Source organism: Dromaius novaehollandiae, chromosome 7 (assembly GCF_036370855.1).
Source record: "Dromaius novaehollandiae isolate bDroNov1 chromosome 7, bDroNov1.hap1, whole genome shotgun sequence".
Lineage (NCBI taxonomy): Eukaryota > Metazoa > Chordata > Aves > Casuariiformes > Dromaiidae > Dromaius > Dromaius novaehollandiae.
In genome coordinates, this window is record NC_088104.1 from 24,343,568 (window position 1) to 24,364,983 (window position 21,416).

Below are 21,416 nucleotides of genomic sequence, written 5' to 3' on the forward strand. Positions count from 1 at the left end.
TTTATAAGGCACTGGAGAGAGGGAGGAACCAAAGCTGCATCATCTTAACAGAATGAATTAAATATGCTACGAGTTTCAGGCTGGCAGCTCTAAAATATCTCTGGAATTTCTAAAATTATTAAATATTTTCCCAACTCAAAAGCAATAGCATTATGCTTGGGAGTCTCATGGAATTTACTCATTTTGACAGAAAACTGACCATAGTAATTGATCATCTCACAGGAATGTATCATAGACTTTAAAACTTACGGTGGCTTAAGTTCAAGTGATCTTTATATTTGTTATACATAAAACAGTAATAACAGAAATAATACATGCAAATTAAGACTACTGATATTTATGCACCTTAGCTCTTTGAGAAAGACCTTTTCAAGTATCTGACATCAGTTATTATTAATCCACTAAGAGAAAGAATTCATACTTTTCTCTTAAAACAGCAGATGGTATGGTGTAAGAACATCTAGACAATATGCTCAGAGTCATAATTCGACAACTAAGAGAAGAAACATTCGTATAATAGGAAATAAATATAATAAATAAATATAAATAAAAATAATAGGAAAAAATAGCCTGATTTCAGGAAGACAATTTTGAGAAAAAATACAAATTTCCAAACAATAGAGGAAAAGTAAAACTGATGATATAAAAACAATGCATATGAATTAGAAGCCAAACACTACAATAAGAAAGAGAAAAGCAAGAACACTCTAAGAAAGCTATAGCAAAAGTGTCAAGGGCAAAAAGTAGAAATTTTTATTGTGCACACACAGAAACAAAACATGGCATTCATCTTTTTCCAGGCAGATGTTGATACTAATGTAGAAAAGACAGAATTATTAAGTAAAGATTTTTTTATGGCAACTAAAAAAAGTAGTATTAAACACAGTTAAATTGTGGACAATAACTAATATAAATTAGAAGTTACACAGTCTAGAAGATTGATGAGAAAGCTAAACTTCTCCTCTGCCCTGTGTCTGCCGGGTTGAGACAGTGATCTGGATGCACTAGGAACAAAAGAAGTCGTAATCTTACTATTTACAAGCCACTGCGAGCTGGGGTTAGTAAAATTATGGGGGGGGGGGAAGTGCAGTATTTCTTTTAGAAAGCAGGATGATGGTAACTGTCATATACACTCCAGATCATTAATTACAATTAACCATGTTAAAACTCTAAAAAAACTTGTTAAAAACTCAACTGAAAACAGGTACTTCTCTTAAGTAAGTGAGCATAGATAGCTTTTATTTACCATTCTTAGTACTGATGGGCAACACAAACACCTTTATGTTAAGAGTATAGAAATTCCAGATAACTCAAAAAAATAAGTTAGTTTTCAACAAGTGGCGGCATTGAGGACTGACATTCATTCCATTTTAACAAAAATTAGGTGAAACGACTCTGATTTACCTTTTATGACAATACAAATTAAATCAGTAAAGATAACTTTACAGATTAATAAGCTACTCTTTTATAACACTTAGTACCTCTAAGTGTACAGGTGGTTTAACCCAATTTTGGCTTAGCAGCATCACCAACACCTACTGCTAGCTACCTGCAGTTGCAAGGAAGCACAATTTCCATTTCATGAGGACTCAGCTGATATTTTAAAAAGACATGCTTTAGCAAATGCAAGTTATTGTCTCAACACAGTGAGAGCCAAGTAAATTTTACAAGCCTTTTATCATAGACTGTTATATATCCAGAAGGTTAATCTCACAGTTCTTTCCTAGCTTCAGTAACTACTGGATCCACGGAAGCTAGCAAATGATGAAAAAAAACTACTATCTGGAAAAAGAAGCTTTAAAAGGAAGCAAATAACCCCCCCTACTACTTACATAAAAACATTCCATATCACTTTTCTTCAGAAAGACCCCAAATAAAAATAATTTGAATCCAAAAAAGCTTTGATAAGTGTACTGAATTTTTAAGGACTGTTTTAGTTAGATTGTTAAGATACATACTTGTAAATTTGTAAAGGACATAGAGAACAAATATATTGATTTGGAGGTAGAACAAATTGTATTCATTCCACCAGTAGAACAGATCACTTTTTGAATGCAAAATTCAGTTTATCCCTTTCTAGGAAGGTGCTAACATGGACAAGTTCAGGACTCAAAAACACCAAAGCATTCTACTGCCTAAAAGATAAGTATCATTCAGCTGGTGCTATCATACAGAACAGAAAAAAGAAAAAAAAAACAAAACCCAAAAAACTTCATTGTATTACTTTAGTGCTAGCACAGAAAATTATCACAGAAAAACAACAACATCCTTGCTTAACTCAAAATCTTAGCAGCACATAGAAAGCTCTACTGAAAAACTTTATTAGCTTTAGCAGAACGGTAATTTTGTTAGAAGGAAGGTACACTCTTCAGAAAAGAGACAATATTTTACCTGTCAAATCATAAAACAATTACAGCCCAAAGGGCTCTACCTCCTATGATCATTCCTAAAAGACAGATTTGCTTGCGCATGATCAAAAGCATAATGTTACAAACATTACTAAACAGCAAGGCTAAGAAATCAAAGATTCCCAAGCGATCAGAGCTGAATCCATTTCAGCATCACTTTCAAACACTAATGTAACACTCACTGAAAAGCACAGTACCTACGCCAGCAGTTAAAGTAAGGGTAACAGTCAAAAGGCATTTCAGAGGGAGAAATGGTCTCTCACCTAGAGACCATGCCTAGCAATGATTCCACTAGTTGGCCCATATTTCTTCTGAAATACAATTCTTATGTGGAACAGAAAAAATTACTGACACTGAATAAAATTATGGTTCAGGGAAAACTAATAACTTCTAAATTCTTCGATGAATTATCTAATAATAAACTGCTTTAGCTTTTCAAATTGATCGTCTTTTCTACATCTGGCAAAATAGTAAGCACACAAGCAAACACAACCATTTGAAACAGTAGCACTAAAGCAGGACTGAGGCATGGTGTGCACTTGACTGTTTACTCTTCTAACCTCCCTTTTCAGTTAAAGTAGACATCGGATTATCACTACCCATTATTCCCTACATTTCTGAAAGCTACATGGCTACTGTTTTTATTATCATTACTTGTTACATTTCAAGTGAAAATGACTATACCTGATTTAAATCAGTTCATGCTATCAAATGATTTAAAATCAGCAAATACTTTGATTTAAAAAAGAAAAACTTTTTATTTATGCTTTTACTTTTTTCCTGCTCTTCAAAAATAACTCAGAGCGCTTGGTAACTGTTAAACAGATTGATAAGTATAAACCATTTCATTCGATATAGCATTTTCTGTTACAAAACAAGTGGATAAACAGCCTGTGCACAGTTACGTACTTTACTCTGTAGCTTAACATAACATAATTGAAAAACCCAACCAACTCAGTGTACGCAAAGTCTAAGTGCAGCCTTGCTTCAGACCCACAGCACAGACAACTTCATTGCCAGCATACTCAGCCTGAACAGCCCAACAGGGTTAATGCCCGTGTCCACCTGTACCATTCACTGAGCCCTGCGGAGCGCAGAAACTGGCACTGGCTGCGCAACACCAACGTCAGCCTAGATTTCCTGAGCCTACGTGGCCCATAGTTTTGTTAGAAAACAGTAAATGATTCCCTTCAATGAACTCATGAATAAATGGAGTAAAACAAAACATGCATTCAACATACAACCAGTTCATCAAAATTAAATCAAGTAGCCCTTGAACTGATTTTTTTCCTAACACAAGGAGTATTTCTCCAAACTAATTTCTGAGAATTAAATTCAGAAATTCTCAGGTTAAAAAAGAACAAGTACTGCAGTTGCATAGTAATAAAAAATTCCAATAATGCCCAAATTGTCCATGAGGGAAAAGCATAATCACTGGCTGAACATGAAATAAATGTTTATTCATCCAGTGTTGACTAGAAAGTAGATAAACCAACCCATATTAAACAAACCAAAAATACTCACTTAAACAACAAAAGCTAGTGCTGACTCAAAGCCCAATTCCCCAACTGTCTCATTTCACAAATGCTTTTTTTGCTAGGAATTTAGTATATTCACAGGACAAGGACTCTGGTCTAGATGTGAATTTTTACACCACAGAGAAAAACTTGAATCAATTTCTTTCCAGGACAACCAAACCTACTGTAATATAAACTTGATACTTTCTTAGCCAAAAAAAAAAAAAAAAAAAAAAAAAAATCTAATGATGTTATAAGTGAAATGTCAATTATTGTAAGAATTAAACAATCAGTATTTGAAAAATATGCCTACTAGCCCAAAGACTAACCAGAACTACTTTGCTTCTTGCTATCAGCACCGAAAATAAACATGAAGCCTGCTAGTTATTTTAATGCAACTGGCTAATTGTTGAATAAGTAGATGATTTAACAACACAAACATTGAAAGCTTCTGAAGAGCTCTAACATCTGTCAAAACCTGGGACAAGCTATTAAACATTACTCAACATCAGTAGTACCATGAGTCCACTGACATACATTTGCCAAATTATTCAGTAACTTTTGTTTCACCATCCTAGATATTTCTTTTCCTGTCTTCCAAGTACTCTTTCTCTTTTCCTGACACCCATCTTGGCATGCCTTTTACACATTTTCTTTTACACACTTTCTTTTACACATTTCTCCACTCCACAGTTCACTTTATTTCCTGTCCCTGTATGTGGCAATTTATGTTCTCCCCCACACTTAATCCTGTCATCTCCCATTTTCTGTTCTCAACTCTTCCAGTCTTCTTTTCTTTTTAATTGCATCTATGTGCATTTCTTTTGCTCCGAGTCTCAAATCCCACACATAAGGTTTGCATAAATCCTAAAGGCCTACTAGCCGCAAATAATCACAAGTACTAACTGGACAGAATTCCGCTTTAACTTTCCTGTCATTTTTCTTTTGAACACATTCTCACAACAGATATCAGGAAAGAGAGAAACAATATCAATATCTACTAAACTACAAACTACTAATCTACTTCCAAAACCTCTCTTTTGACTTACCTCTAGTTGTTGGAAGTCTTTATGAATCAATCACAAAGAAAACAGCATGTTTCTTGCCAGTCACACTATTCTCAATAAAAATAATACAATTTATTCCCTCTTTATGGATTTCATTATAGTAGCAAAGGCACTGTAGATACTTAGCAAGACAGACAACACAGTATCTGTTTCTGTCAGATTAAGCTACCTACTCCAGAAGATGAAAAAGTCTTTCATTTTCAGACCTTTCAGTTTTAAACCTTAGTAAAAGAAATACTGAAGACAGAGAAAGTATTTGTTTAGATTTTGTGCAACGAATCTATTCCATTTCAAACATTCAGAACAGAATTTGAGAGAAAATCCACATTCTCCCTCCACAGAAGCAGAATTCTTCCAAGACTTGGTTGTGTTCCACTACCACCGGTTGATGTGGCCTTGCACTCTGACTGATGAAGAGACTGAAAAACTCCAAATAAATAGGGTATGACCCTAAGAGGCAAAAACCACTCACAATGCCACATAGTGCTGAAGAAAAAACCCACTCGAAAACCAAACAAACTTCCTGGCTCCTGAAAGACTACATATGTACAGAAAGCAGTTCAATTACGAATGTACATAGGCTTCACAGATGTCTTGGCACCACCGACTTCAGACTGGCAATCCAGAAGAATTAAAAATAGAGATGTGTTTTTATTTAGCATTTCCCAAACCAAAATTCTTGACTTGACTGAATCTAAGCTACCGAAATAGCAAGCAAGTTGGCAAGAGGAACTTTGAAAAAGCTAACACTGAACACAAAATAGTCCAATTCAATTAATTTTAGCTGGTTGCTCACCTTGCTGCTTTGTGACCACAACAGAGGAAAAACAACAAAAAAACAGCCATATCAGATCAACTCAACTACCTAATCTGCAGTAGTACTGTCACTAGCAACGGCCACCAACGCCTCAGATTTGAAAAGGGTAGTCTCACTTCCAGGCACTTCAGAAGGTGATGGAGAAAGTGTTTGAGAAATAAATCGAAAGACTTAACATATTGCCTTTTGGAATATAATACTTTACTACTCAGGAGAAACCTAAGAACCCTGTAAAAAACAAAAACAAAACTGCTATCCTGCATCTTCACGATCTCAAGATTACAAAGTATGTACTCAAACTAGATTTATTGAGGCGTGCTTTTTACTGGTGTCCTTTGGAGTGGACTTACACATTAGAATGATACGAAAAGGGATAACTAATTTTTTTTCCCATCTCTCAAAAGGTAAATGACAAACAATTTTCAGCTACTGCCAGATATTTTTCATGACCCGGGTTAAGTATCCTCAGGTGCTAATAGCAGCAATCATCATCAAAAAGAAGCTCAGTTTTTCAGCTCCTTAATTGAACTGTTGAGCTAATGAACTTTCCTCCCATAAATCCCTTTGCCTGCATTCTCCTCTCGGTAATAACCTCACCTCCTCTATTTCTCTATCATCACCTCCTCAATGTTTCTGAGTACATCTCCCACAAAGCCTTAGGTGCCTCCTGTTTATCCCCTTTCCTCCCTCCTCTTCCCCCCAGTTTTCCTCCATGCAAGACACAGCATGTGCATACTGATCAGCTAGCACTGGGTCAAGAAGAACAAGTAACAAACTCAAGCTGCAGCCCTACCATTAGTGAGGGCACTAATCTGCAGCTTTCTTTGATACAGGTGCCAGTTTTCCCCAAAACAAGTGACTGATGTGTGTACGTGTACACACACACACCCCAAATCCAGATGAAACTGCGAGGAAGTTAAAAGTCAGAAGGCCTGGGAAGCAGTGAGGTCTATAGGCAAACACAATGATATTAAACCACAAACTTTATTTCCTTAGGTAACCAGACTAAGAGTAGGAAGAAGAATAACTTCACTATTCTCATATTTGTCTACAGTTTAATAGCATCAACAAGCACACCAAACAGGGCAGCTAGTATGCCATAAAACTGTATTAAATTAGTAATTCAATTAGAAATGCATTGATGTATTAAGAGTCGAGCTCCTCTTCAATGGTGAGGCAGGATATAAAAAGAAATTATTTGCTTTATCTGTTCTAGTTTTTCTGCTCTACAGTCCCATACCCTGGCCCTGGACTCTAGCTCAGACTCTTGAAATGCTAAATAAATCTACTATTATAAAAATCTCATATTTTTAGTATATATCAAATACTTCTTAAAAACCAAAATAGATGAAAGCTTCTGATATAAAGAATTGCCAGAGCAAGCTTGAGTTAAAAGTACTTCTTTCTAGAAAGCTGAACAGAGGTCACGGGGAAAAAAAAGGTTTCAAATATAACAAGGATCAGACAAGGGATGAGAAATAATGGATACAGAACCTTCTAAGACCAGATATATCTATATGCAGAATTAAACATATCTAGGCTTAATAAATGTTTATTAACTTTTACAAAAATTGAAATTTCAATAAAAGATTATCTAGCTTTCCTCAAAAAATAACAAAAAGAGCAAACAATTTTCAAATTTGTGTGCAAAAATATGTACTTTTTTCCTTCAGTTGATACGTTTTTAGTATCTTGTACTGTTAAGTTAGCCAGCAGAAACTGAACAATGTTGAAAAACAGGGTTAATTTTTGTGAAAAGTCACTGAAAAGTACTTTGGAGAGTATATTTAATTTGAGATAAAAATATAAAGAAAAGTGGTAGGGACAAACTTGTTATGATTTTAAGGTACAAACACTAAAATGTTGAAGCAAATGATAAACAAAACTTCAGAGCACTTAAAATCTGCATCATAACAAACTGCAACAGCAAGAGACCCCAAACGATGCATGATGGAAGTACACCTGAGTTGCCTGTGTCAAGGAAAAAAGCAGATGACTTCCCCCATACAAGAGAATTCTGTTTAAATCTACTCTCAAATCTCTGTTTTCCTAAATCAACATACATTCACGTCAAGCACTCGTCTTTTAACACCACAGAAGTATCTCACTGAACAGCTTGACCAGTGGTTGACATACAGTTAACCATTTATGCAGTCATCAATTCTCTAACTGTTGAAGACACTCCAGGATTTGGAAGTCTTCCAGCATTTAGCGTATTTTGCATCCATTGCTGTATATGAAATCTTGACATCTAGAAATGACAGTTCTAAAATCACAGGATGCATGAAACTGAAGCATTGCTCTGCGAAGAAGCGTTCAACAAGAATACACACTGGCCTAGGAAAACTGCATTTCCTGAGAGTGGTGAGCTTTTAGAGATATGCTGTTGGACAGAAAATCTAGTTCAAGTGCATCTTCATTTATTGCTTCATTAACTTTCAGAGTAAGCAGTTTTGCACTAAAGACTGAAGAGTATGCCAACCTGAACAAAATTACTGTTTGCATCCCAGCTATACACAGAAAAGTAATATTTGATGCATCTTAGACAAATGGCAATATTATGAAGGACTTGTATACTCTCACAAAAGTGGATGATACTTGGCTAGAATCAGAACACACAAACTACAAAAATGCTTTCAGTTCCTTTATTCAGAAGAATTAAGAAGTTTAAACTACTACTCAGCTGTGACAAATATCAAAGCAAAGCCTGTACAAAGGGGTTTTTTTCCCCCCTCTCTGTGTTCTTGACTTTCCAATCTTGAAAGAAAGTACTATTTACGAAAAGCTGGGGACAGACACTCCCATGCAACATAAACTGAATAAGATTGTAAACCGAACAGATCTATGAATGCAAATAATAGCAGCACTGTCTTTTAAGTTTACCTGACAACAGATTTTGTAGGGATCACAAATCATTATAGAACTTAGTAACTGTGCTCTTAAAGGTTTTGAGGGAAGTTTGACACAACCAGAGGGAAAAACATCCCAAGAGGTCAATTTGGAAACAGGCATTTGTTTTATCAATGGAAAGTGTCAGAACTGCAAGTGTCAAACAGCATTCAGTCATTCATGTTAACTAAGGACTGTCAAGGTAACCACATAATTGAAAGTCAGTTTTATCTATAAAAAAATACTGAAATACAAAGGGATGACAGCACAGGTACCTGATATTACCTGCACTGTCTGCAGTGCTGACTGTATTTACAGTTTATTTAGAAAACTTCAGGACAAATTCAGCTCCCTTGTAAATACCTCGCACAGTTGAGAGTGCTTTTCATTTCTTATTGGCTTCATCTGTGGCAATAAGAGACTAAAAATAACCCATGCCCCATAACACAAATCCAGTCTGCTAGTGAAGTTCTGCTAATAAGTGTACAGTATTACTCTCTTCACTACTGTAGGAAAAAGAAGCAACTGCGACATAATGCTCCTTAAGGTCTGCAGAGATCAAACAGCAGCAGGACTTAAAGAGCCGGGTCACCCAAGGCAAGAAAGAAAGCTTCCTAAGGCATATTACCATCAGCTTCTACAGAACTGAAACATTTATTTTAAGAAGTCTCATTTATGCTTATTTTCACATGCACAGGGCTACTTAAAATAATGCAGGATTTACATCATTATGTTCCATCTTCCTAGAAATTATCAGATCAAATTATGTTCTCAAGCCATGCTACAGATGTCAGTATTTATAGATCCCTAGCATGGTTCAGATACAGCTTTAACTATGGCTTCATCCTATGCCCCCTGGGAGCTCCTGGGTACATTCCCCTCCACCCTGTCCTTTTTTTCTAAACTTAAAAGCCCTGCCAATTTTACGACTGACTAGAAACTTCTCATTAGAGATATGAATCAAGTTCCCCCTGTTATTGCAGCATAAATACTGTTTTTCAAGTATTTCTATATAAGCTATATCCACTAGCCACAGACAGACCCAGCTTCTATTTTGGGTAAATCAAGTACGATGGTCAGAGCTCCATCATCACAGAAACCTGAAGACCTGAAAGCATGCTTTTGCTTCCCAAAACACCTTCTGAATGTTTTGAATTCTCCAGCTCTGTCAAACACCTGCTAAACAGCAACTGCAAAACACAGAGAAGATTGCTTCGTAACCACTACAAAGTTAAACTGGGCAGAGAAGCAGGATTCATCACACCACTGTGCAGGAGGAAAACAACAACAAAAACTCCAGTCCCGCTTGGCCTCACTCAGGAGGTTCTAGGACAAGCAGAAAACTAGAACTTCTCCTCTAGTAGCCACAGATGCCTGGAACAACACTCATATTTCAGTCAAATTAAATCTAAGTCTAAATCAAACTGGAAAAAAAAGGAAGGTTTGTAGGATATATATCTCACTATGGCCCTGCTCTCAGCTATGGGTGGGAAGAATTAATCTTTTGTTACACTCAGAATTTTTTCATCTTCCAGTTTAAAAGGCACTAAAATCTATACACGAAGTCAAACAAGAGAGATTTCTTCCTGTGAGGTAAAAGTTAGATTTTCTAAAAGGTTAATGAGCTATTTAAACGTACATTACTAAAAGAAGATTTTGGAAAAGTGCAAGAAAAGATGGAAAATTATTCTTTATTTTGTGGAGCACAAAGGCCCCAAACTACATGCCAGGACCCATCTCCCCTAGGCATCATACAAAACATGAAACAAAAAGGCAGACAAGGAAAGAAAACATTGCATATGCAAAAGGAACAGAGGGGAGAAAAAGCCATTGAAAACAGCGTACAAGAAGAGGTTCATACACCCATTATAGGAAAGATATAGCCAAGTTTCAATGGAAAGGGATAAAGGAAGATAAGTATCACAAGCTTCAATTTTTAAGGCCTTAAAAAGAAAGTTCACTGACCATATTACCACTAAACACACAAATGCTTATTATTAAGTACACAAACAACTGTTTATTTTGCCAATCCAGGAGTCCGGCATTATGGCAATAACTATGTAATTTTAATGGAAAAGCCATAACAGCTGCTATTAACAGTTCATCTTTTGGTTGTGTAATTGAGAATCTGGTATGGGGTGGCTCCAACTGCTTTTACAGAAGCAGGTGAATTGAACAGTGCTAGTTACAGGAAACTACCTGAGTTTTGTCTACAAGAGAGCTTTCATCACAGTTGGCACAGATTTCTATTTATGCTTTGAACCAAATCTAGCACAGACATAACAAAGAATGCAGGAAAAGTCAACTACAACTACTGCTACTTCAGCAGCATTTCAGCGACAATCAGTTGTTGCTCCTGCCTACAGCAGGAAATCAGTGATGAGTAAACTAACACACATTTACAGACTATATATAGTGCACTTTCCTCAGATACTCAAGTGCACAGATGCAACAGAGCTTTCTTTACTTTGAAAATGGACTGATGCCCCTCAGGCTCTGTCATGGAGACATGCCCTCAGCCAGAGTCATTGTGCAACTCCCGTACTGGCACTCTCCTTCAGTGCTCCAGGCCACCACTAAAACAACTACAAGAAAGCCATAGAAAGTCATCCTGTCTATGGAGAGCCTATAAGAAAAAACACAATTAACCAAACTAGTATTTTGCCACACCCAAAACATTTTCTGGGGTACAGCACTGATGTATGTTTATCAAGCTGGGAAATTACAATCCTCTGCTGCAAGAAGTACAGCAGTCAACATACTTTTTACATCCCTCTGATGAACAAGAGGGAAAGAGAGTCCTGACTCAGTATGAACAAAGTGTAAAAACTGTTTATTAAAGATTAAGTTTTTTCTTCCTGCAATAGCATAAGAAGAAAAGTATGCTTGAGAAAGCCTAGACAATTTCCTGTTCCATCCTGTCCGCCAGCTCCTCATTCTCCTCTCAAGCTCTAAGTGGACTAGAATAACTCAAATCTGCAAGAAGACTACAGGTAAATAGGGCTTGAGCTGTGGAATGATTTTGTTCATTTTGGGCTATTTTTGGTGAGTAAGGATCAGACTCTTAAATTTTTTTAATTTGTTAGTGTTGCAATATACATTACTCCTTGTTACTCCACCTGCCCCCTAACTCCTGCTTCCATAACTTTGTAACTCCATAACGTTCATATTAACACTGCTACAGAATATTGACTAACCAAGTATGAAAAGTTATGGGTATTATTAGAGAGAATCCTAAAACCATAAATAATAGGAATCAGTCTTTTGACATTTTCTCATAGATAATTCAGAAAGCAAATATAAAGGGTTTTTTTTTCTTTTAATTGTACACTGAGTAGAATAGAAGAGGTCCCTCCTAATGCAATACCACATTTTTAAACAAATGAATGCAAGTATTAAAGGCTAGTTGCTTATTCATAAAAGTTTATGTTCATAGAAATACCCCAGAAGGCAAGTAAAAGTGTTTCACTACGTATAATAAGATTGTCTTATTAAGTCACTGTTATTAACCTTGAACTTTTTTCTTGTTTAGAAAACCAAGCAGTTTTGAATAACAGTCACCCATTTACACTTTTAAGAAGTTTTTAGAGGTTTGAAAAAACCACCACAAAAACATAATTCCTGGGTATTTTTGGATTGCAAAAGAATAAAAACAGAAAAATCAGATTTACTTACCTTAATAGGAGCTGTTGAGAACTTGACTTTTCGGTCTGGCTCAGGATCTTCCTCTTCAGAAAGTCCAGGAAACTCCTCATATTCACTATCATACATATACTCCTCCTCTCCCTCCAAAATTTCTTTACCTTCACGCCCTTGGCTTTCTGGCTCTGTATTCCTATCATCATCAAACGCTTCATTCTCTATTCCAAAAGCACTGAAGTTCTCTCTCTGCTTTTCCGCCACTTGCTCCTCTTCTTCTTCTTCAGTATCCCCTTCCTGCTCTTGGACACCCTGAACTTGTGTAACTGGACCATCTTTCGCAGGCATCCCATCTCTTATTTCTTCCCGATTGGTCTCACTGCATTCCGCAAGTTCTTCTGCTGCCTCCAAGGAATAGTCACTCCGCCTCTGTTCCTGCGCTTGATGTTTGAGTGGCTGATCCTCTTGAACAACACGATCTTTATCCAAACCCTCTTTTTCATGCCCTGAGGTTTCGTCTTGCATAACCAGCTCTGCACAAGTCCCCTCCATGGGGGAAACCTGGTAGAGAATACGGTCTGATCTCCACTTAGCCTCCTGACCAGGTACACTGCTCATATCCTGCACGCTTCTCTCAAGTAGTGGTTGCTCTCTTTGGTCTTTTTCAAGTGCCTTGCTCGGTTCGTCTCTGATGATCACAGGTACTTTGGCAGATACAGCCTTCTCTGAAGATCTTTCAACAGCAGCAGATGAATCCAAACTGCAGTGGCTTCTCACATGGTCTTGACTGGAAGTACTGTCATTTTTGGAAACTTCTTTGGATTCTTCAGTATCGCTGTCACCCAGAAAGCCTTCCAGCCTCCTAGAAATGGGTCCTGCATTCAGGAAGGAGGATTTGGGACCACTGTTGGGATGTGGCTGCTTCAACTCCTCACTACCTTGATTTTCAGCTTTCTCCAGGGCAACCGGAAGACTCACTTCTGTATTAAAACTGAAATGGTCCACCACACTGCTGCAATCAGGAGAAGCTGAACCACGTCTCTTCTTATCGTCACTTCTTTCACATTTGCTGGGAGAATATCTGTCCACTGAGCTTCGTTGTTTTATATTTCTCTCAAATAATTTCCTGGTCTCAGAAAATTTTTCTGCCAGAGCAACTTTGTCCAGGTCTGCCTCATCATTGCTACGGATGATCTTGTCAGCAGTAGAAGGCACAGACAATGAATCCACAGGACTGCTGCTGGGGCTAGTACCTGTATTAAGAAGATTATTTTTTTGGACAATGAGGAACGATGGGCTACCTGGAGAAGGTCCATAATCTGCTGGTGGGGCCCGGCTGATTAATTTGGTCTCAGCAGGGGGACTGCTTTCACAAGAGGGCGTGGAAGAGGAGCCTCCCATCTGCAGAAACATATTTTTGATCTTGTGCACTCTATTGCCATAAGTGGCAGCTCTGCCTCGACTGTGCGGATCATTTCCCCCTCCATTGGAAGAGGTGCTCAGCTTCTGCTGAAAGCCTGTTTTGTTGGAAGTGTTTTCAGGATTGTTTACTCCATCAAAAGAGCATTTGATAGCATGGAAATCAGATTTATATGCATTTCTGTGTGGAGAAGCACTTCTTAAAGTCCTTTCCCCTTTGCCTTCTGTCTTCATCATTGTCAGAGAGAAAGCTCCCTCACTCCTGAGCAAGGACGGGAAGGAAAACTCACAGGCACAAAGCCTCCAGCCGGCACCGCGCCGACTAGATCCTACAGAAGTCTGGAGAGGAGCAAGATCTGAAAAGCAGCCTTTAACTCAGCCAGCCTCCGTGCTCACATCGAAACGGGGCGCACCAGAGTACACGCGGGGAGAAAGAAATCACAGCACGCACTCGGCTCCATCGGATACCACCTCCGCTGCGGATCACAGCATCCAGAAAGCCATCTGCAGGGAGACAGAGAGTTTTAATTAACTCGGGACCTCGCTAGTGTGTGACACGAATCTAAAACCCGCCGCTCCTCCGGGCGGGAAAGGCCACCCGGGACCCCCGGCGGCTGCCGAAGGGATAAAGCCCATTGTGTCCGCGGGGACGCGCAGCCCCAGCTGCTCCCCGCCGCCCCCCGGGGACGCCCCGCCCGGCCAACGGCCGTCCCGGGCCGCCGTGGGGGAGGGGCGCCGCCCGCGCCCGCGCCCTTCCTGCCGCCCCGGAGCGGAGCCGGGGCCGCGCCGGGCGCACCGCGGGGAGGCGGCGGCGGCGGCGCCCGGGCGCCTCCACGCTGCCCGGAAGGGAGGAAGCCGCGAGCTGCGGCCCCGAGTTGGGGCTCGGCCGCCGCCGGCGTCACGCCGGGGCGCGCAACGGGGCCGCGCCGGCACCGCGCCCCCAACTTTCGGAGCCGGCCTACCTGGGGGCGGGGGTCCCGCCGCCTCCTGCCCTCCGCGCTCCCGGCCGCCCGCGCGCACCACGCCATCACCGCCCGCCGCCGCCGCCGGCCTCGCCTCGCCCCGTCCGGCCCGGCCCGGCCCCGCCGCCGCCACGGCCGCCGCCCCGCGCTCCTCACTCCACCTTCCCCCCGCCCCCACGGCGGCGCTCCTGGCCGCCGCCCGCCCCGCGCCGCGCCTCGGCCCGCCCGCGCTCGCACACAAAGGCCGGCAGCGGCGGCGCGGGGCGGGGGGCGCCGCGGCCGGGGGAAGCGCCTCCCGCGCCGGGACGTACCACGGCGGCGGGACGCGGGCCCTGGGTGATACCATGTCGGGGGGCAGCCGCCGCCGTCGCCGTTGCCCCCGCGGCGGCCGTTAGCGGGGGGCGGGGCGGGGCGGGCAGCGGCGGAGGCGGTGTCCGGGGTGGGGGGGTCCGCCGCGGCCCGGCAGCCCGCTCGCCTCGTCGGAGAACGAGGGGAAGTCAAACAACTGCCCCGCCGGTGCGGTGACAGAGCCGCGCCGGGTCTCGGAAAAGCCTAAGCGCCGAGCTGACGCCGTCTGAGGAACGGCCGTTATTTCCACAGGCCCCGCGCCCCGGCTCCGGGGACAGCAGTGCTTCCAGCTTCCCCCCACAGTAACGCGGCTCCCCAGCCGAAGGAAAGCCGCGGTGAGCGGGACCACAAGGGCTCTGAAAGCCCGAGTAAGAGGAGTGCCAGATGTGCTTTTCTTTTTTCTTCTTCCCTTGTAACATCCTGTTATTCTTAACCGTCCCCAAACAGGTAAATATCAAAAATAAAGCACCAGAAGCGCTGCGCGACGTGCCGTGCTGCCAGGGCCCCGCGGCTGCCCGCTCTGCGCTCGAGATCGCTCGCCTTGGGCTGCGCGCGGCTGGCCAGCAGCACCTGCTGCTGGCTTCCTCGGCACGAGGTAAGGACCGAGCGGCTTCTGGCACTCTCCGAGCACCTTCACGGCTGGTTTCACACGCCCGCGCAGGGCCGTCAGGCACGCGCCCCGTGCCAGAGGCTACCCAGCCTCCGAAGGCCTGGGCGCCGGTGCCCGTCGTCAGTAGCCTCAGGCAATCCTGACTGCGGTTCTGCAAATGATTTTGTGTATATCTGATTCTCCTGTTACTTAGCACAAATAAATGCATCAACTTTTCAACCTATTTACCTGGATGCTCTTAAACTCTTAGGCGGTCCACTTCCTGGTGTACTTACTTGCACATAGCGCATAGGAAAACCACACAAAATAATCAGGAGAGCCCTGAAGGAAACCCTATACTTAGAAACATAACAGAAACAATAAATTATCACAAGAAGAATACAGTTTTATGGATTCTGGGCTCTTGTCCTGTGGGAGAGTCCAAAATTTGAAGATTATTCATTCCAAATTCAAATAATTTGAATTCCCCATGGATCAGAAATTTTAGCTTTGTATTTTAGAAGAGTCAAAGTGGCATTTTATTTGATTTGCTAGCTACCAATTATTTCATGTAACAATTATTTAACAGTTTACATCCTTATCTTTGGAAAATAACTTTCACTATTTTTTTTATTCAAAGCAATGATGAAATGTATACACTTTCCATTAAATCCCACTTGACTTCTGTTTGGTATTATTGAGAATTACAATGCCCAATATACTGCAGAATTTGATTAAAAATCCATTACATAGTTTTAAATTAGCCTTAATCATGATTTTGGAATAAGAGGAAAATCTAGTATTGCTACATTTTCCTGATGCTTCATTTTTCTAATACAAAGCAGGAAAGAAATTGCTGAGACTTTCTTTTATTGTTTTGAAACATTGGTAGGATCAATGGTACAGCATTTCACCCAACATCTGCCTCTAGCAGCCTTGGAAATACTTGGAAACACTATTCTGAATAAAATTTTAATACAGATACTTTCACCGTAAGATCAACAAATGGTTCTTAGTCTGAGGATACTTAGGCCTCATCTAGAGCAAAGTAGTGGTGATCTTTCTACCAGATCTTCCCAGGTTTTTCGTAGCGTAGTTTTAGGTTGGGTTGAAATTGCAAGGCTTAACCACCATCTTTCAATAACTAGGGCTGTAACAGACAACTAAGCAATTTTTTCTTACACAAAACAAATGTAAATACAAGGTTGCTCTGCAGTTTCAGCACTCTGGGCAAAGCACCTTTTGTGTACTGTTCAGGGAGGCTGTCACTAGGTAGGAGAGACAGTTCAAAGAGAAAGGCAGAGCTCAGAAACAATGCAATAACAAAGCCCAAAGCAGCTTTGTGCGCCCAAGAAAGCTACAGGCTATTTTGTTGGGCGTTGGCTGGAGAGGCTGGAGCAAGAAGATACTTTGTGTTTTGAACTCTCCTGTGCTTGAGAAACAGGAATTACAATTACAAATCTTGGAAACAAGTTTAATTGTACCAAAGAAGTCTTATCTCCTCACAATTTCCTTTCCTAAGCAGGATAACATATAAATTATTTTGGCTAGCCATGCTGGTCAGAAGAGGCAATATCCTTATCAAGGTTGATTGGTTTCTAGTGAGGAAAGACTGTGAATTGTAGTCTAGGTGAACTGATATGAAGGAAATAATAGAGTTGTTTACAGAAACAATTATTCAAGTGATCAGAAAAACTCAAGATAAAGACCTCTGAAATTTGAGCAAGAAGTCTGGGAAGGTGAAGTAATGTGGGATTTCATCATAGCTACCTGGGATAAAATGCAGGAAAAGTATCTTATAGACACAGTTTGTGGCAGTCTCCTTCAAAGATGTTGCTAAGGTGAAACAGTAAAGAGTAGGCAACTGATTTGCACTGAACAAGAGCTACATTTTGTCACTTAAGCCTGTTAAAAACCTGGAGTTCAGGGGGATCTTAGCTGCTCAAAATCTTCTTGGGGAGAAAGTGAATGAGAGTTTCAGTCTTTGAACTCATGCATCTAACGAGGACAGACAAAGAGGAAAATGTTTCCAAGCAAAAAGAAAATTGAGGGCACTTCTGCAAACCCAGCTCTTCAAACTGCCACTGAAGTACAGTTTATTTCATCATTATCTCTGATTACAGAGGCATGTATGTGAAAAAGGAATCCATTTCAGTGGTCTGAGTGTGGTTAAACATCTTCTGAACTGAAGAATGTTCTTGTGACTGCTCCTGTCCTGGCTTAACTATTTCAAAATCCCTTTCCTATGGGACACAGATGCTTGTGCTTATGGTTTGGGTACAATATTGCCAGAGAGAAAAAGAGATATTCCTCATGGGTATGTGGAAAGAGTGTCTAAAGGAGACCTGAGCAGAGAAAGAAAGACTCTCAGGTTTGGATGGGAGTGATAGCGTGTTGCCACTGTGAAATTGTCCGGTAAGAAAGATCCTGTAAATGTGTAAATAGTTCAGCTTAGATGAACTGTCATTTCTTAAATGTTTTATATTCTTTTGGCCTATAAGGCCTGTCATCATTTTGGACTTCAGTAGGATGATGAATGTTGCCAAAATGGGGCCTGCATTTACAATCTGGGTTAATATATATTCATACTGGTGGATTCAATTGCTGGTGTTTGTTCAAGATGAGTGTACAAAACCATTAAGTACATATTCTAACCCAAACAAAGACAGAAAAGACTACTCAGAAGCTTTGAATTGAATCCCATTTGGGGTGTGCCTTGCATGCTTTATGACATTAGAAAAAAAATTCAAGTGGAGAAGCAGAGTTTGAACTCGGAAGAAAGATTTTGAGAAAGCTAAAATAAGCATTAGTACAAGGCCCTGTGAGGCATTTTGATCAACTTTTGATCAGGGTCCTGGGAGAAAGAAAACTGAAATTGTGAACTGGATTTTTTTTTTCCCCAGAGTCTTAATTACTCTGTGTCTAAAAAAAGGGTGGGGGCAGGCGGAGGGGAGGACCAGGAGTTTGCACATTGTTGAAAATACAAAAGCTTTGGTAATATACCATATTGCCTCATCAGTTTCTTTCCTGATTGAAATAACCTATGAGATCCCATGTGTTGGCTAGCTGCTTTGGGTAAAAAGGAGGTAACAATGTGTTCAAACTGAGGAAGTCAATACTCAGTATTGAAGTTCAGTCCTGAAGACACCTGTGCCTGTACAGAGGCTTTCTGCAGCTCTTAGCAGAGACCCTGAAAAGGTGGACATTCCTACCGCCTGCTAATCAGGCAGCAGCTTTTAATTCCAAAATTCAACCTCTCCCGTACCCTATACATTGTTCAACTTACTTCTCTATCACATATTATCTACAAAACATGGCTATTTTGCATGCAATGGTATTAAAATATAGCTCCAATAGCCATGAAAACATACTTTGTAGAAGATAGCAAAGTCAAATTCTTCTGGGGAAAATGTTTTGATACCTTCTCTTCATTTGTGTTTCTACCAGTTTTTTCTGCAAACAGTGTTTTGTCTTTGTAGTTTCTCTTCAGATTCAGATTATTCTCTGGAGCCCTTTTGATAAGATAAGTTTTCTACTCAAAAGAGCTGAAATTATTTGTACTATCATTTTTAATACTTAAACTTTTTCTTAAAAACAGAATATATCCTAGATTATGAGATCATTTTAAATTTCTTCTCTTGCCCCCATTGCAATAACAAATTCAGAAGAGACCTTAATAAGACTCCAGACAAAGGCAAGAAATGGAGGAAAACTCACTGATTCTAGACAAGGCTGGTACTTGAAGATTGACACTGGTATCATCAGCTCTTAAAAATACTTTAACCAGCTCAGGAAAATTTTGGTTTTAAAAAGTCTTTTAGAAACTGAAAATCTTGAGCAAGCCATTCTTTGGCTAGAGGCAGGATTTTGAAGCTCCCTCTCCTCTCCATTGCTGCTCCCTCTAATTGACTGGCAGAATGCAGCAGAGATGGAATAAGTGCCTCATGGAAAGAGGAAAGATCAGCAGTGAGTATAGCAGTGCATTGCTAAAGCTAGTGGTCAGCTGAGCTGAAGAAGCCTGCATGAGACAAAACCATGTCTCCAGCATTTATTGTAAAGCTTAATTCTCTGAACTTTTACTCTTTAAAAGTTACCTGCTTTACCCACATTTTAGTTTCAGTGTGTGATTGGAAATAGAGTCTCACCAAATTTATATTTAATCTTCTATTTAATGCTAAAGTTGCATCTCTGGTTTTAAGTAGACTGAGTCAGTGTTTATTTTATACTTTTGCAAAAAGTCAGGAATAGAAGGCTCAATTAAGTATTCAGAGTTTCGTAAGTACTTTTTAGATTTTTAAAGTTGTTTTTAAAGAAAATATTTTTCTGTCAGAAGTAATCTGAATATTTTGGAAGTATTTCAGTAATGCTCACAATATAATTCAAACAGTAATTTTTAATTTGAAAGAGACCACCACTATTTCTATAACTTTGATGGGCAATTTTGTGCTATCAAAAGAAGTAAGAAAGCAACCTACAATTTTAGAAGACTAAGTATGCTAAATAGAAAACTAAAATAATAAATGAAATTTTAAAATTCATTACTTTGCATCACTTCACAGAAATAAAACAGAACTGAAGTCCAGTGTAGTATTTAATGGTCGACAGCAGCTGTACTAGTGACAGAAGAAGTAGGAATTTTCATAGCAGATGAGGAGACAATCCATTTGGTGAAGGCTGTGAAGCAATGACTGTGGGCAGATATGGAATGGAAATCTGAAAGTAAAAAGCTCAGGGTCTAAAAATCATCAAATAGAACTTTTATCTGTCCCATCCTTCTTTCCCTGCAGGTATATGGTGATATATGGTGGTTTAAATAAATCAGGTTTGCTTAAAGGGGAATAAGGCACTGCAAATCATAACAAAACCCTCATGGATGGAGCCTTCCAAGATTAAAGGGATGGACCAGCCAGGCTGCCATACAGTACCACATAAAATAAGGATGTAAAGACGTCTTTAGAAGAAAGTGGAGAACAAAACCAGGATGACCATTAGTGCAGGAGTTATCAGTATATAATGGTAAGCTTGACTAGATTTTGGAATGGGATTCCCCCAGCAGCTTGCATTTTGTGGAGGACACTACAGTTGCACAGCAGGACCCTAAAGACTACTCTGGATGAAGAAGTGCTCAAAAGACAGGAGCTAACCGAGTTTGACTAAGCTCTTTTCCAACTGTTCTAGATAACTTGGCTGCTTACTCTCCTGCACACCAGCAGCGCTGCAGAGGAAGCCTGAAACACCTTTGCGTTTGTCTTTAGTATTCTATATTATGATATATATGTCCAGTATCGATTTTGGTTTCTAAAACTGGAAAGTGGGTAAGTACTTGCTCCACATTTTGTTGCTGCTTCCTCAAATTGCTCCCCAGCATATTCAAGAAGCAATTGGTAAAAATACAGTAATTCAGGTTGCAATGGCTAGCAGAGATGCCATAATCCTGCTGCTTCATTTTTGATTTTTTCTCCCATTGTCACTTCTGAGCTTTCCCCATTCTCCCAGTCCGTGTATTAAGTTGTCTGCTGAGCCCTTAGAATAGAACTGTTTTACAGGCCCAATATAAAATATGTATCCTCTAACTTGTATTTCAATCAAAAAAAAAAAAAATCAACCATTAGTACAAACCTTAACAATATATTTTTTTGGATACAAGTAAGTAAAGAGCTGTACCTTTGCAAGCAAACTTCAATCAGAAAACCATTGTACTGAGCAGTGCTATTAACAAGGCATCAATACTGCTAGTCCTCAACTTGCCTGGTGCTTATTG

The 21,416-nt window shown here is 40.2% G+C and overlaps 1 protein-coding gene and 1 long non-coding RNA gene across 12 annotated transcripts in view; one reads left to right on the forward strand and one right to left on the reverse strand.

The window, feature by feature from the left end:
• LOC112979106 (neurabin-1-like) overlaps window positions 1-15,138 on the reverse strand; it is a 52,844-nt gene extending 37,706 nt beyond the window's left edge. For 4 of the 11 annotated variants that reach the window (XM_064514961.1, XM_064514960.1, XM_064514956.1 and 1 more), the window contains exons 1-2: window positions 14,719-14,866; window positions 12,374-14,260 (exon numbers count right to left, since the gene is read on the reverse strand). In XM_064514961.1, the coding sequence (XP_064371031.1) occupies window positions 12,374-13,993 (1,620 nt within the window). In that variant the 5' untranslated portion in view covers window positions 13,994-14,260; window positions 14,719-14,866. The other 7 variants (XM_064514964.1, XM_064514962.1, XM_064514963.1 and 4 more) reach the window with 5 other exon arrangements.
• Window positions 15,139-15,159: 21 nt separating this feature from the next.
• Window positions 15,160-15,899, forward strand: LOC112997375 (uncharacterized). The gene is made up of 2 exons (XR_003262685.2): window positions 15,160-15,401; window positions 15,514-15,899. It is a non-coding gene; the product is annotated as an uncharacterized LOC112997375 (long non-coding RNA).
• The last annotated feature ends 5,517 nt before the right edge of the window (window positions 15,900-21,416 follow it).